At 38.3% G+C, this 16,434-nt stretch overlaps 1 protein-coding gene across 6 annotated transcripts in view; it reads left to right on the forward strand.

Annotated features, from left to right (window-relative positions):
• Positions 1-772: 772 nt before the first annotated feature.
• NAV3 (neuron navigator 3) overlaps positions 773-16,434 on the forward strand; it is a 593,230-nt gene continuing 577,568 nt past the window's right edge. For all 6 annotated transcript variants that reach the window (XM_082636004.1, XM_082636005.1, XM_082636006.1 and 3 more), the window contains exon 1: positions 773-1,125. In XM_082636004.1, the coding sequence (XP_082492130.1) occupies positions 1,054-1,125 (72 nt within the window). In that variant the 5' untranslated portion in view covers positions 773-1,053. The remainder of the gene's footprint in view (positions 1,126-16,434) is intronic.

A 16,434-nucleotide genomic window follows, 5' to 3' on the forward strand; every position in this document is an offset into this window, starting at 1 on the left:
GATTATTACCAGTAGATTCAGTTTTCTGGCTGGGTTTGGAAACCACTGGATTTTAAGGAGAGTGCCCTGTGCATTCATAATCTAGCAAGGCACTTAATAAACTTATTTTTGGTATCCTTGTGGATAATAAAATATGTAATATGAATTGACACAACTATGTTTAGGACAAGGAATGTGTTTTGGAGCCAAAGGTATCTGAATTCAAATTCTAGTCCTGTTACACTTGTTTGACTAGACTTACAAAATTTACTTACCCTCTCAGTCTCCTCATCTTAAAATAGAGTAATAAGAACCATTTTATAGATTCATTTTGAAGTTTAAATAACGTTGTTTATGAAAAGTATCAGTCTAGCATAGTGTCTAGTTATTTTGGGCTCTTTTCTGAATTCTGTAGTTCTATGAATGCTGAAATTAATGAGCGGGACCATGGAGCATATACACGTTTGGTGAATGTATGTGTATTCTCTGTTGATTTTTTGCTTGATGTGCTATGAATCCCTGGTTTTAATATTCTCTTTTGGTTCAGGTATTATAATTGGTATTTTAAAGGCCATAGGGTTAAAGAATAATGCCTTTCACTTGCTGTTACTTTTATGTGAAATATAATCCATGCCTACAATCTTTTTCCAAATTGGACATTTCAGATAAGAAGTTTTCATTTATTGTACTGTAAGCGGTGGGGGAGAATTAACTGTGTGCTTATTTTTTCTTATCACAGGTTTACAGGAACTGCGTAATTATTTGTTAAAATGGAAAACTGTGAAGAAAGAAAAAGATAGCAGTTGGAGTTAAAATTCCTGGATGAATATTTCGCTTTTGAGAAGTCCGCATTTAAAACCATATGCTGATTTGGAAAGTCCCAGGAGTAAATTACACAATTCATGTTTTCCATTCAATCAATGGATTTTTTAATCATTCCTTGGAGTTGATGAAGTTCAGAGATGGTGCGTGATGGGAAATGTGGCACTCCAGTGTTTTCCTAGTGATTGCATCTTGGATTAGTTTGCTGCTTTTTTGAAGAGATTCCATTGTGAAGGGTAAGAACCTAATGTGATGGATTTATCTTCAGAGATGAACAGACATGGAAAGAATCCAGTGAGTCACAAGCTAGAAGATCAGAAGAAGGTAATACAAATACATTTCCTTTTGCTTGGTCATTTTTGTTTTTGCTTACATAGAATTTTATAAATTGAAAATGAATGTGCTTTGAGAGATAAAATAACATAGTATTTCATGGAAATTAATCCTGTAGCCAAGTGTTGCTACGGGTCTGGATTTCATTATCAGTTAGTGGTTTTGTTTCTAAAGTCTTCTGAATTCATCCATCCAGTGGGTTTGTAAAGGATTCTGCTGTGTTTGCCCACCCTTGACTTGATTCTAGTGACATGCTGGCCTGACCTCATGTGAACAGTTTTCTGAGATTCAGGATGAGGTGTGAGTCCTGGGCCATCTCTGGAGTAATGGAGCAAGTTAGAGCTCTCCTAAAAGAGAACACCTGCCTTGCTGTTATTAGGAGGCATAGTTGGCATTTGAAATTCTCTGATTTCATGTCCTTGGTGCACACATCAGCTTCTCATTTTTCTAGCTAGCCTAGAAAGAGAGTCGTGAGGCAACTGTGAGCTTTGGTTTGCTTCTTCATGTGTGATGTCTAAGGAACTAATGGAAAGTATCAAGAAAGGACTGCGCTAATATATATTTTAAAATGGTCTTAGAGAGCTTCTGAGTAGGAAGCTGGGAATTGAATACTGAGGGTTGCATTTCAACCTAATTTTTCTACCTTTTTAGAAACTCTTACCTGCTAAACTGTTGCACTGTTGTGAGAGCACTTATCAGAAGGGTCAGGGATGGTGCCCAGAAGAGAAAGCCTGCTCATAATGAAATATATTCTCTTTTGTGGTGCCTTTCATTGAATCCATTAGTACAGAAGATGTGTGTGGGGACCCAGTGGCTAAGGCACGAAAGCAAGGAATAGTGAGATAATAGAAATAAGATTTTTAGCTAGAACTGGATCTAAGGGGCATGATTAAGGTTTGTTTTTACATCTGTCTCAGAAATTATTTACTACTCACTTTGTACTCCCAGAAGACATCTAGCTCTTTCACAGTTTTAGAGGTAAGAAATTTAGAAGAGGCCATAAAGAGTCAACAGCTTATTAATTTGTTCTGATCTTATGACCAGTGCCACTGGATTGGGGGCTACACGGACCCCTTTGCATCAATCCAGGTAGAAATGGATGGATTATTTGTGCCAGTTTGGTTCCTTCATTGAGTTTACCTTCAGTATAAGTAAATCTCAGAAAACACTAAGTACTATAAAATCCAAGATGCCTGGTCAGTTTTCAGTTCATTGTGGGTGTAAATTTCTGCACAAATAAGTGCGTTACCAAGAATGATGTTGGTGTTTTAAACGGTCGGCATCTTTTTATTGCTGTTCTTGGCACTAAGGGTGTTAATCCGAAAGCGTCGGCAAAGCTAAGTTTCCATCTAAAGCGTGCCCTTCAATTTCTTAACTACTGAGGAGCCTTTAATCCTTCTTCTCTATTCACATTTTTAAAATGTCCTTCACACTGATGGTAATTTGCGTACTGTATTAGGCTAGTGAAGAGTGTGAATGAAAAATACTGCCTGCCATATCATTAAATATGGATGTTGCAGCCATCAAGCCATCACATTGTAGCTGCCCCAGCAGTGAGCCCTGAGGGAACTCAGGATAGAAACAGGCTGCCCACCATCAGCCACTGCAACTACCCCTGAAGGTGCACCCTGAGGAGACTCAGGTTGAGAAAGCACAGGATGCTGGCCCCAGATAGCGGAGGTGCATATCAAAGGAATGACTTCAGTCAGCCCTGACTCTTGCACCCTCCCATACATAGAAAAGCGCTAAATTCTTTAACTTGAGGTATCTGGTCTTCGTTAATTAACAGTAACCTTTTGATGTTTTGACTGCCTGGTCTTCGTTGCAAAACAGTCTTCAGTTTTGTCCGCCCGAATACAACGTAATTCTCAACGTTCAGGCTGTTCCTTACTTTTCAGCTGACAAGAGGGAAGTGGGTTAGGTGGGCAGGTACTACCACAGAGTTCTGAGTTTCGACAGGAGCCCTGCTTTTCTGGCAAGAACGCAAAGTACCTCCACAAGTGCTATTCCCTGTCATGTCCCAAAGAGGAGATAGTTTTGCAAACACAGAGTGGATTGCAAGCTAAAGAATGGAATGAAATGGAATGGAATGAATTGGAAAGGCATTTTGAAAGTTTCTTTTTTTTTTTTGAAGATGTTGGGGGTAGGAGTTTATTCATTAATTTATTTATTTTTGCTGTGTTGCGTCTTCGTTTCTGTGCGAGGGCTTTCTCTAGTTGTGGCAAGCGGGGGCCACTCTTCATCGCGGTGCGCGGGCCTCTCACTATCGCGGCCTCTCTTGTTGCGGAGCACAGGCTCCAGACGCGCAGGCTCAGTAGTTGTGGCTCATGAGCCTAGTTGCTCCGCGGCATGTGGGATCCTCCCAGACCAGGGCTTGAACCCATGTCCCCTGCATTAGGAGGCAGATTCTCAACCACTGCACCACCCAGGAAGCCCTGAAAATTTCTTGAATGGAACTTTAAATAATGGTCTGTAATGATGCTTAGTTGCCCAGGCCAATTCACAAAGGACTGTTTATCATAAAGAATATATGAATATAAATAAAGAATATAAAAGTTTAGACAAACTATGTGGATCCATGATTCTGTGGGAAAAAAATAAAAAAACAGCTTGTTGTTGTGGTACAAGAGAATCCCTATTTCCCTGTAGTTTTACCTTCTAGTTGGTACGAAGATGGGGAGGCATGAACATTTTCATTGAGCAGTATCAAGATGGAAAATGGGGTTCAAATGATCTCCTGGCCACCCAATTTGTGTAGGCATTTGCAGTGAATAAGTCAGAAACTCAGATGTTGATTGATCAGTTGATCAATACTTAAGATTTCAATTTGTTAAGTGTCAGCAGGAATACCTAGTCTAATGACAGATTTGTGAATTTGTATTAAGGAGAAATATGAAATGTAGCATCATAAATCTTTATAGACTAAGCTTTGGGCACAGCCCTGACACCACACAATTGCCAGTAGAGATTATAAGATCATTCATGTAATTACTTTAAGTGTTTGTAGTCCTTTGTGATGAATTAATTTAACAGGCACAATGCTTTACATCAGTGAAATAAAATGCATCAATTCTAACTCACAACTTGAAAATCCAAAGGTGAAACATTTTTCTGGTATTACTGAAAAATATGTCCTTTTCACAGTTTGACATATGTATGGTAGACATTCAAAGCAAGGTGTGTTGAACTGGCTTGAATATAGGCTCCTGTTTTGTACTCTGCACAACCAATTTCTTGTTCAGTATATAAATGGTTCACTAGCTTTTGTTCTTAATTTAAAATATGTGGATTTGTACTTATTTTGCTCTGCTTCTGAGAAAGTACCTTCTTACAAAGATAAAAACTACTTTTACCTCTTTAAGATACTCGGTTCTGTAAACATTAATGATCAGTTCCTCAAGAATATATATACTAAAACATACATACACCCACTATTATACAAAGTTAAAGGGTTCAAAATTGTGTGTGAATTCTCTTGGACTTATTTTTTATTTATTTATTTATTTATTTTGCGGTACGCGGGCCTCTTACTGTTGTGGCCTCTCCCGTTGCGGAGCACAGGCTCCGGACGCGCAGGCCCAGCGGCCATGGCTCACGGGCCCAGCCGCTCCGCGGCATGTGGGATCTTCCCGGACCGGGGCACGAACCCGTGTCCCCCGCATCGGCAGGTGGACTCTCAACCACTGTGCCACCAGGGAAGCCCCTCTTGGACTTCTTTTAAGTGACGCCTCATCACCTCACTAAGTCTGAACATAGGAAAACATACTTGACAGTTAAAAAGCTATCATCTCCACAAATCCTATATTGAACTGCTCTTCATTATGGATAAGCCAGAAATGTGGCCCTTATAGGAATTGAGAATACTTGTAAGAATTTCAAATCAACTTGGATTACTGCAGGACTAGGTGGAATTCAGTTGTCTTTTTGATTCCTGTGATTTTTATCAGTAGACCTTTCAGTTAGTATTGGTCCATAATCCTCCTTTTGGCATTCAGCTTCTGGAATGTCCCAGATGGGAGAATTATGGTGGCATCCAAAAGCTCCTGAATGCCCATAATGAGGTGTTTATTTTTGGAAACTTTACTTTTTGACCCTTGTTTGCTCTTTGATGCCAGAGAAGTTGGTATATTGCTTTCCACTAATTGTATTGCTTTGTGGAATTATTTCTGCAAAAGCTCCTGGAACAGTGAAAGCCCTAAGGTACAAATGTCACTTCTGTATAATTACTTGTGACCTTAAACTGAAAAGCACAGCTCAGTAGATTTCACTGTCAGTCTAATTGCAGCAGTTTGCTGTCCAGACAGCCCTGGGACACTGCTTTATTGCTCCATGAATATTTTGTATATTAAACCAAACAATTTGTCATAGTCAACAATTTAGTAGGTACTGCTAAAAAGGGTAGCAGGATACACATTTTGAAATTATGGCAGTGACATACAATAAATATATAGTGATCTGTTGGAATTATTTTGTTTCTCTGTTCTCTAAACCAGAAAGGGATGAGCAGTATTATTGCATATATGCGGAGGTACTTACTTTTATGGAAATGTCCAAGATGGATGCCATCTCAGTTTGTCACTTCCTAAAATCATGTCTTTCACATGTTAGCATTATTTTCACACTGCCATGCAAAAAAACTCAACATAAATTCCAACAACACATCGTGTCTTTCTTTCTAAGAGATGACACACTTCAGAAGTGACATACTCCGGGTGTAGTGAATAAGAGTGTTTAAGATGTGGGAAATCATGGAAAATGAGAGCAATGATTGTATTTATTAATAGAAAAGGGAATACTGATGGAGCAAGCCTATTATTTTAAGGGCAGCCCCTGTGATGTTGTGGACTTAAAATCACGTTTAAGTGGGGAGTTAGAGGAAGCATCATCTGTAAGTGACAGTGAGTGCTTCACCACTGTCTATCCACATAAACTAGTTTTGTTCTTTTTTTTTTCTGTTGATGTCATGCAGAAGTATGATCCAGGTGTGTATCTGTATATGACTGTGTTAGGCTACTCTAATAATTGTACTGAAAAGTCTTACCCACTTATGGTTGCCACTGCTTTATAGAGTAAAACTACTTTATCAATTTAAAACTAGCCTAATATTTATTTTTATTTTATTTTAGTGTGCTGATTCTTTTAATTGAGACTACATTTGTTGCATTTTCTTTCAGTGATGGTAAAACAGCATCGTATAAGAGTTAAGAAGTGTATTGGGATTATTCTCACAGGTGATGAGGACTCCTTGAAATTATGTTGGAGACTGATTAAAGATCTGTCTTCTTAAGATAAAATACAAAGATAAATCACTGTAGAAGAGAGGCTTAGGGTAGATTCAGCCCTTCATTCTTTGATATTCTTGAAGGTTGGACTCATTACACGGGGCTTGATTTTTATAAGTCTGCCTGACTTCTTTTTTGTTAGTGTGTTACAATATATGTTAAAGGGACCGTGAGGGAGGGTGAGGCTTCTGCAGCAAAACCACATCGTTTATTGATCGTCCAGTCCTGAAGCATGAGTGCTAATAGGAATGGATTGTCCGGGGGTTTCAACAAAATTGACTAGTCATCCTGTTACTGGTGATTCAAACTTTTAATTTTTGAAATATAGTTGACCCTTTATTAACACCTGGTTTGAACTGTGTGGGTCTGCTTACATGCAGATTTTTTTCAGTGAATATGTACTACAGTACACGGTCCATGGTTGGTTGAATCCTCAGACTCAGAACCTCAGGTACAGAGGGCGAGTGGAAAATTATAGGTGGATTTTTGATTGCGAGGGGATCAATGCCCCTAACTTTTTTTGGTACGCAGGCCTCTCACCGCTGTGGCCTCTCCCGTTGCAGAGCACAGGCTCCGAACGCGCAGGCTCAGCGGCCATGGCTCACGGCCCCAGCCGCTCCGCGGCATGTGGGATCTTCCCGGACCAGAGCACGAACCCGTGTCCCCTGCATCGGCAGGCGGACTCTCAACCACTGTGCCATCAGGGAAGCCCTGCCCCTAACTTTTGTGTGTTCAAGGGACAACTGTACATTGAGCAGCCATTTTGAACTGTTATTATATAAATCTGGAATACAGGTATGGACACAAATATGAATATCAGGTTCACTAAGAAACTAGTACTGGCGTTGTGGCACGTTGTGATGCCGATTACGACTGCCCGTAATTTCTTCCTCCGCCCCTTTGTCTTTTATAAAAGGATGCTATAAACAGCCGTCTCTAAGCCACTTGACCTGGAGTTCTCTAAGGATGAATTAGATAAGGTGAGCTCTTTTTCTGCTCAGAAGTGATTCTAGAAGCTTCTCTTTCAAATCTGAACTTGGATAGAACCTCCTTTAAAACTTCCTCTATTATATCATTCGTGTTCCTCAAATAGACTTCTGAAAATTTGTATGGCCACTGGCCTTTTTGCTTCTGACTACATATATTTTCAGTGTAAACAGACTTGGGATAACAGAAAAAGCTAGAACTAGATAAAAGTAAACACTGTATTCCATGCTTCATGGTTCTTCTCATTTGTTGTAAATTAGACCATGTTCTTTTTCCTGATTGGTGGATTTAAAGCGTCAACAGGTATAATGACCACATAATCTGCATATAAATAAAGAGACAAAATAGACAAGTCTGAAATATATGATACTTGAATTATATATGTTTTGAAGGCAGAACTATATATAAAGTGTTATTATGGTTATTGTCATAAATTATGATCTCAGTATTAATACAAACATATAAGGTTTAGTAAATTTTAATTCCTGTTTTTTCATAAATACCTTCCTCTGTCTTGATATTAGCACGTGAGTTATTCAAGCTTTTATTACTTCATGACGGAATGCCTGAGACTAATCTTTTTCTAAAATATATTGAAAAAATATGTACATATACAATGTAGAAAACTTGTACTACGCTAATGCACAGATTTGTTCTCACCTTTTAATACATATATCATTATATTTTAAACATATATTTATACATATTATATATAAATACGTAACTTTTAAAAGCAAATATTGTAATATTTGCTGCCCTGCCTTGAATGCCCAATCATATCATTGTTAGTTTCTCTTTAAAATTCTGTTTCTAAAGGGGCTGGGACTGTTCTCCATTTGACTGTAGAAATATGTACATTTGCACAATAATTTTAAAACAATAGTTCAACCATGTCCATTTGCCTCTCTTGAGGTTCCAGCTGAGTATAAACATGAAGACTGAGATTCCAGAAAGCTTACCCTGAGGTAGCCACGTGGGTGAGGACCTGTGAATGCATGAATACATACTATTAAAGAGGGCTGAGTATCAAAATCAGGAAAACAGATTTATTTCTCATTTCCAAAGACCATAGATTTGGTACAAGTTGGCACTCGAATGGAGTGGGGAGCAACAACAAATGTGTTCGCAGAGAAGAGTCAGAGGGGCTGGGCGTGCGCTGAGCAGCTTGATTCGTTTCTGTGGATAGCGCGCTCCCTGCTCATGAGCAGGGCCGCCTGATTTAGTAGCACTAGGACCAGGTGGACAGAACTCTTCGTGTTTTCCTTCCACGAAGACGGACCAGATGTTTCCAAGACCGCTGATACTCAGTGAGGATGCAATGCCTGGGATAAGAGTTACACGAAACAAAGCAGATGTAATAATAGGTGGTGAAAGCAGTGGACATAAGAAATTCTGTTAATTTTATATGCAAATTTGGAAAAATCGAATGAGACAGAAGCAAGAAATCAACGTCTTTCCTCTTCAAAGTGTTCTGAGGGCTAGCAGCCGCAGCTTTCTCATCTGGGAGCGTGTAAGGAATGCAGGCTCAGACCCCACGCTAAACCTGCGGAATCAGAATGTGCATTTGTAACAAGACCTACGGGTGATTCTGATGCACAACAGTGTTTGAGAAGCACTGCCCTAGAGACCGTGTCTGAGAGGTCCTCAGTGGGATTAAGGACCTCCTGTTGTCATAAGATGCCCTTTATTTTCTGTCTTCTGGTTCTAATCTCCCATCCTGACTCCCCTCCCATATTTCCTGGAATCGTCAGCCAGATCAACTCCTTGCATTTGAATCGTTTCTGGTCTGCTCTGTGGAAACCTAAACTAAGACATTCTATATCGAGAGGTCTGGGCTCGCGTTTGGCTCTGTGTTAACACAGCTGCTTGGAATTTAAATTTTTCCAGAATTCTTTTCTCCTTTTTATTCATTCCCATTGTACTCTTGGACACCCCCAGTGCACACCCAGATAGATGATAGAATCAACACTCGTACAGTATGGCTGGCCCTGCCTTACACACCCTCAGTTGACAGGTGACCCATTCACAGGACAGCTGCTGCCTCCTCCCACTGTCACCCCATTGTTGATGGTTTCTGCGGCTGAAATTGTCCCAAGCAGTTGCTGAGGAAGCTGCCAGCACCTTTGCCCGTCTCCTGCCATTACCCGATTTACTAAAAAGCAAACCAGACACACTTAGGAATCATTCACTGAATCTGGTGCTTGGGATTTGAGGTGAGATTTTATGTGAAGTCTTCCTATTCTCTCCTCTCTACCTCCAAGCTTCCCTGCTGAGGAAGCTAAATTTACCACTGTTTTGTGGTAAATGGGAACAAAGGAATAGCATTCTAAAAAAGAGTGTATATATATATAAATGCTTCTAAACTGTCCTAAAAGTAGATCATCTCTGAGAAGATGTGGTCCCTTAGGTCCAGAAGCCAAATCTGGGTTTTCTAGTCCTGCAAAGCTAGAATCACTGCTCCACTGAGAAGACCTGAATATACTAACCAAGTTAGTGGTGTGGATGACAATGGACAGAGAAAGACTTCCCGAAGAGGAGGACCCTGTTAGTGAGCTTACCACAAATGAGCAGTACAACAGGAAAAATGTTGAGGCTCCTGACCCTACCTTGAGCAGAAAAAAAACACTGCCCAGTAATAAAACATGGCCCACTATTTCACTCTTGACTTGACCAGTAGGCTAGCCACGTCTTTGGTAAGGTCTAGTAAAAAGTAGTGTAAAAATAGTTAGGAGCAAAGGATCTAGAATGACTGCCTGAGTTTGATTCTTGGCTTTGGCACGTTGTCAAATTACTCAGCTCCTGTCTTCTCCTAGTCTTCTCTTTTGTGTTATTTCTTAAAATGGGAGTAGTGAAAATCATCATATACAAATCATCTGGAACAGTGCCTCCCACGCAGAAACTCTCAATAACTGGTGGCTGTTGGGGGTGAACTAAGGAGTTGAACGTGGTCCCTCCTCTGGGGACAGAGGCAGAATGTGAGCCGAAGGGCAGGAATGTCACTACCCTCTCATCGTTTGACTTCCTCTGAAGCCTTGGAAGAGCTGATGTCGAATGACTTCCGGGTTAGCTGCAATCACGGCAGCCCATCTTAGACTTCTCTCTCCCATCTGCATTTAACAAACAGTTTAGTCACTCTTAACGCCAGGGTCCCCAAAAGGTGAAGGGCTTCTTTATTTGGGAGTGGGAACAAAACGCACGCGCACACACACACACACACACACACACACACACACACGAAGAGGTGGAAGTGGAGCTTGTCAATCAGTCTTCAATTCTCCACACTAGCCCTAGGGTAGAATTACCCTGTGGGTCCCAGTGTTCTTTCCTGATTTCTGTTAGACTTGGTATTAGTAGTTCCTCTGAGGCCAGGGCTCAGTTTGCCTGTTTCCTGAAGAGGGAGAGAGAATAGTTGGTGCTCAGCATATTTCATTCTAAAATATGGATCAGGGTCAGCCATGTGTGACTAGAGCTCAACCCTAGAGCTGGTCAAAAGAAAGTCTGTGAGTTCAAAGGCTTTATTTCCCTTAGGATGACAAATTATTAAACCAAAATACTTTCTGGCCATGGCATGTGGACAAGTACAAAGTTACCCTTAATTCATGGTACATTTTAAATAAAAATTTACCTTCTAAATTCTAAACATTAGTATGGATTTTATTTCAGTTTCAAAGAGTAAAAGAACATTGAACATAGGGAAAATTCTCAATACATCAGCTAACTCAGGATTTATCTCTCTCATTTCCAAAGTGAGATTGAGAACATAAAAATTGTATACCACAAAGATATGTGATAAAGCAAACGTAGTAAAATGTTAATTGTAGAGTCTAGTGGTAGGTATGTAGGTGTTCACTGTAAAATTATTTCAACTTTTCTGTATGTTTGAAAATACATGCAACATGGGGGGATATGTTTATGAGATGTAATGCTTGTTTTCAAAGTATTTACAGTCTAGTGGCATATTTATAATTTTTCTGCCTTACTTCCCCAAGTTTGATCCTTCTCTTTGGTGTAACTTGGGAATCAAGAGAGCTTAGAGGATTTTAGAGGAGTTAAGGGAGACTGCTGTTATTAGTCTTTTTAGCAGCACTAGGTAGTTTTTTCCATTCTCCTGGGATTCTAAGCAGCATTTGTTACATGATATGTATGGGAAACACACAGTTTTCAACAAGGGACTTAAAAATCAGATTTAGGACTCCATCCCATATGTATGGAGTTTTCCTTGACTTAGAGATAAATTTTGTATATTCGATCATTTGTATGTTTCATAGAGGGGCACGATTATTGTGCTCCAATTTGAGTCTGGAAATGTCAGTTCCAAGCATTAATGCAATAAAAATAAATAACTTTTTTATCATTTTTGGAATCATTCTCTATGATCAGTTTTTCATACTTTGTAAAATAAACTCCATTATAAATGCTTCTCAACACATATTTCACTGGACAGTGTAGTTGGTTAAAGTACATTAAAATGTGCAATATTATATTGCCTGTGTAGAAGCTATTTCTTATAAGCATTTTTGCATAATGGTAAAATAGTTCATCAGTGCCCAGTGGGTGCAATTCTTGGCTCAGAATTTTCTACAGTGTATTCAGAAGGCTCTACATATTGCTTGATACCTTCCAGTTAATTAACTAGGTTTTGAAAAGTGATTGTGTCAGAGAGAGAGATGGAGGTTAGTAGATTCAGGTTGGTGATGTTGCCCTTAGTTGTATTATGTATTTTATTTTAGCATAATATTTTGTTTGAAGGTGGAAATTATCAATTTATGAATTGTGCACAGACTTGAATGATACAGTATTTTGGTTGAATTCACTGTGCGTTTGTGTATTTATGGAGTGCCGACTAGTGCCCTGTGGTAGGTAACAGTAATACACTTTACTGTGTTAACTGCATTACTAAAGAGTTTATCCATTTATATCCATCACATTCGTTTTGCATAACAAAGTGGGTTAGGCTCCAAGCTAATATTTGAATAGCAACCTCTATTTTACAAAGCACTTTTCCTTGCATTTCTGTCCACCCTTGCAGCTCAGTGGAGCTGTAGGTCAGATATTCTTTACGTCCATTCTTGTGAAGGACTTGCCCAAGGTCAGAGAACTCACCAGGTTGCATCTTTCTTTTTTGCTTGGTGGTCTATGATTTTATTTAAAATTTTTATCTACCTATGTTTAGCATGTTTTCTATGTGCATGGAAATTATATATCAAATACTTTCTCTTCTTTCTTAAAAACATTTATTAATGCTTTATTAAAAATCTGTTTGAAGGATATAAATCTACGAAAGCCTTTCAAGTTTTCTATTCAACTTTTCTGATATATGAGTCTGAGTATGATATACTTTCTTTGAGCAAATAGTTTTCAAAAGCTACCTCCAAAACGACTTGGAAAATGTGTCAAAAATGAGAATCCAGATTTGGGAAACTGCAGTTCTTTGTTGGCATTCAACCTGGCTTGGTCACATTACACTTGTCACATTCGGGAACTTAGATTCAACGTTCTCTACCTTATTAAAGGTGACAGGTTTCATTAAATCACATTAGGAAGCTTCATTTAGTTGTTGGAAAATATGTTGTAAGGAACACAGGTCATGTTTAAATTTGATGGGCTACACAGAGAAAAATCATCAGTCCACACAGGTAGGGCCACACTCCATCTCAGCTTCTCAGTTTTGCTATCCTCATCAGCCACCGGATAGTGCACAAAGCTTGGCTACCTGGTCTCCTGGCTGTGCCAGTGACACATGTGAGGACACGCAGGTATAAGAGCCGCCTTGCTCTCCTGTAGTGAAGCAGGATGTTCTTTTGGACCCCATTCACATTCAGAATGAATGCTCACCCTGGTGGAAATGAACGGGAAGCAGGGCCCATGCCAGAGGTAAGATTGCTGGCCATTTCCAGGCACAGTCACGTCATTTTTGAGGGGATATTAGAAGATAAAATATAATGGATTTGTGCCCATCTTTAGACCTAACTTACTGTATGTTTGATTTGTTTGATGCAAAATGAAGATGAGTAATTTCAATGACATAAATGGCCCTTTTGATTTTCTACTGATATTCTTCTTTTTTTGGGGGGGGTTCTTTTAATTATTTTTTTGATATATTTTTCAATGGTTCTCTGGCTACAGGTGTCACATTTTCCTAATGTTTGTGTTTTCAACAAATGCTAATAATAGCTATAGCGTACTAATCAAAATGTAGCTATTCAGTTCTGAGGCAAGGCTGCCTCTTCTTAAGAAGGTGATGGAAACTACATGAATTTTCCTGCTTGCTTTTCACATTTTGCTGCTGGTAGTTAATTTTATACTTTATATTTTTCATTAAAATTAGATGTTTTCCTTTGAAACCCTTACCAGCTCCTTGATTAAACAACCGTGTTATGTACAATGTAGAAGTTTTACCTTATGCTATCTCAGTAAGAAGGACCTCTATCTTTTAACAGTTGCTGGTATTGGCAAATCATAATGTTTGCAAATAACAGATAAACAACACCTTGTGTATACATGTATTCTCTAATTAACAGTGGGAAAGGATTTAGAGTTAAACTTTAAAAGCAATGTGAATTTTGTAATTAATGTCTTAGTCTGCTTCACTCTGTAGAATATTTTTATATAATTATGAACTGATGCAGTGATTTCCACATTACTTCGGGAGAAAAGTACAAAATAATGTTAAATAAAAACTGTGCCTTAATATTTCTGTAGCACTTGCCATTGATAAAATGCTTTTCATAGCCATCGTCAGGTACTAAGTTAGCGGTCCAGACTAATTTATGACACTAAGAGTATTCATGAGTGTAACAATGATTTTTTTTAAAATACACAGTGCCTCCAGATTTATCATTTGCCTTCCTAAAACCCTTCAGTGACTTTCCAGTGCATTCAGAGTACAATCCGAACTCCTTAACATGGCCTACGGAGCCCTGTGTGATCTTATTTTCATTCTCCTTCTCCAATCTTGTCTCCCAAGCTGCACTGTTCCGTGTTCCTCCTTTTCAGGTCACATACATATACTCACTTCCCAAGTATTAGCTGGTGTCAGGGACACTGCATCACACCTGTTTGCAAGGTCTCTTCTCTCCAGGCACTTACCCTTAGACATCAGCCACCATTTTTTTTCTACTGTCAAATGCAATGTGCTTGATTATACTCTCTTTACCTGGATAGTGGGCTTCTAGTAAAACTTCCTTAGACCTTAGAATCAATTTCAATGACTTCAAGATAATTTCCAACAACTCTTTTGCTGGGGAAGAGAAAACACAGAAATGAAAAATAATTATTCTCTGATGAGCCATACTACTGTATAAAATACATGATGTCATTAGGTTTGTTGATTTCTTTACCTCTGAAATATTATGCATGTCCATTTTCAAAAACTTGCTGTAATGTTATTTTGTAATTTACACTGACCATCAGTTTCTTTTACATGAATTCTATTCTGTAAGATCTTATAATATCGATTGGCCAAAAGTATTAAGATTTTTTTCCTGGAAGAAAGACTTTATTGCTAGTGCTTAGGAGAGCACTTTCCCAGGTAAGAAAATGTAATCAGCCCTTTTTGTGCTAGTTTTACATGACTAGATTCTTTCTGATATTCAGAAAGACTAGGGGTCCATTAGCACGCACTGCTGTTTTATTTTTTTTTTCAGAGATAATGGGCTTTCATACTCTTGTTTACAAACATAATTAAAAATGGGCTTTTGTAGAGAGGAACTTAATTTTAACAGAATGTTGATTAACTGAAGTGTTATTTAGTTTTTTCTAAAAGTCTTAGAGAGCACCTGACAAAAATTTAAGCTTATTTCTAAGAGCAAGTAAAGCTAGAACAACTATTGCAGAATAGAAACCAGAGCTTAGAAAAGCTTTGAATACTTTGTGCTTACTGATACAGTATTCATTAGCCACTGTAGATATTACAATTTAAGTTAATTAAAATTAAATAATTCGGTTCTTCAGTTGTACTAGCCATATTTTAAGTGCTTAATCATTACCTGTGGCTAGTGGCTACCATATTGGACAGTACCATATACAACATTTTCTTCATTGCAGAAAATTCTGTTGGACGTCACTGCTGAAATGTTGTCCTGGTTAAAATGCCATGGATAATGGGATATTAGGGGAGTCAGAGTCAGAGATAGACCAATGCAAGTCAAAGGAAAAAGCACTCATGGAAGATATTTTGTCATCTTTTAGTGCACAAAATTGGAATGGGAGGCCATCACTGTTCTGTGATAAAGAGGACAATAACCTTTTCTCCTGCCATAAATTTAGTGAGCAAAGTGAGAGGATCTTAAAGGTCAGTTAGACCAATTACCAAATTAATATTTGAACTGTTTATATTGCTTATTCTTGCTTACGTGGAAAAACCCAAAGCTCCCTATCTTAAGAAGACACATACAATGAGTGAGATAATTAGTTTTGCATTATATATAAAGAAAACATTGAAATACCATAAATGATTATCCATAATAAATTATTTGATAATAAATTTTCACTGCTGCATTAAAATGAAGACTTTCCAAAATTGCTTTCCATGATCTCACGGGGAACTAAATGCTGTTTCAAATCTTACAACATAATAAGGTCAGCCAACAAATTAGTTAGTGTCAGGGCAAAGGTATTGAGGTCAAAAAAAGAACTGTAAAATACTTACAAAAATGCATGCATAATATTTTCCATCATTTTAACAAATGATTTAAAATCATAATTGTACCCATTTATATTGTAGTTCAACTCATCTTTATATATATTTATTGTTTTCTTGCCAAAAGATAAGCTCAATAGTGCCAATATGTTTCCTAAGCTTCTCTTAGACAGAAATTTTACCAAAGCTAGAACAAATAAAATGTTAGCCAGTCAGCAAAGGCATCATTAGGTAAATTTGTGTTCCAGGCAGCATTGGTCCAAAATATGTATTACAGAAGCCCATTTTCAGTGAGGTAATATCAGACCAGTTTAGGTACAAAATGGAAAGCTTGGCAAAACCATTATATTCATTAAAAATGAAAGAATAGCATAGAGTTTGACTAATAAT

Source organism: Mesoplodon mirus (genome assembly GCF_964341445.2).
Source record: "Mesoplodon mirus genome assembly, chromosome: 11".
Taxonomy (NCBI): Eukaryota; Metazoa; Chordata; class Mammalia; order Artiodactyla; family Ziphiidae; genus Mesoplodon; species Mesoplodon mirus.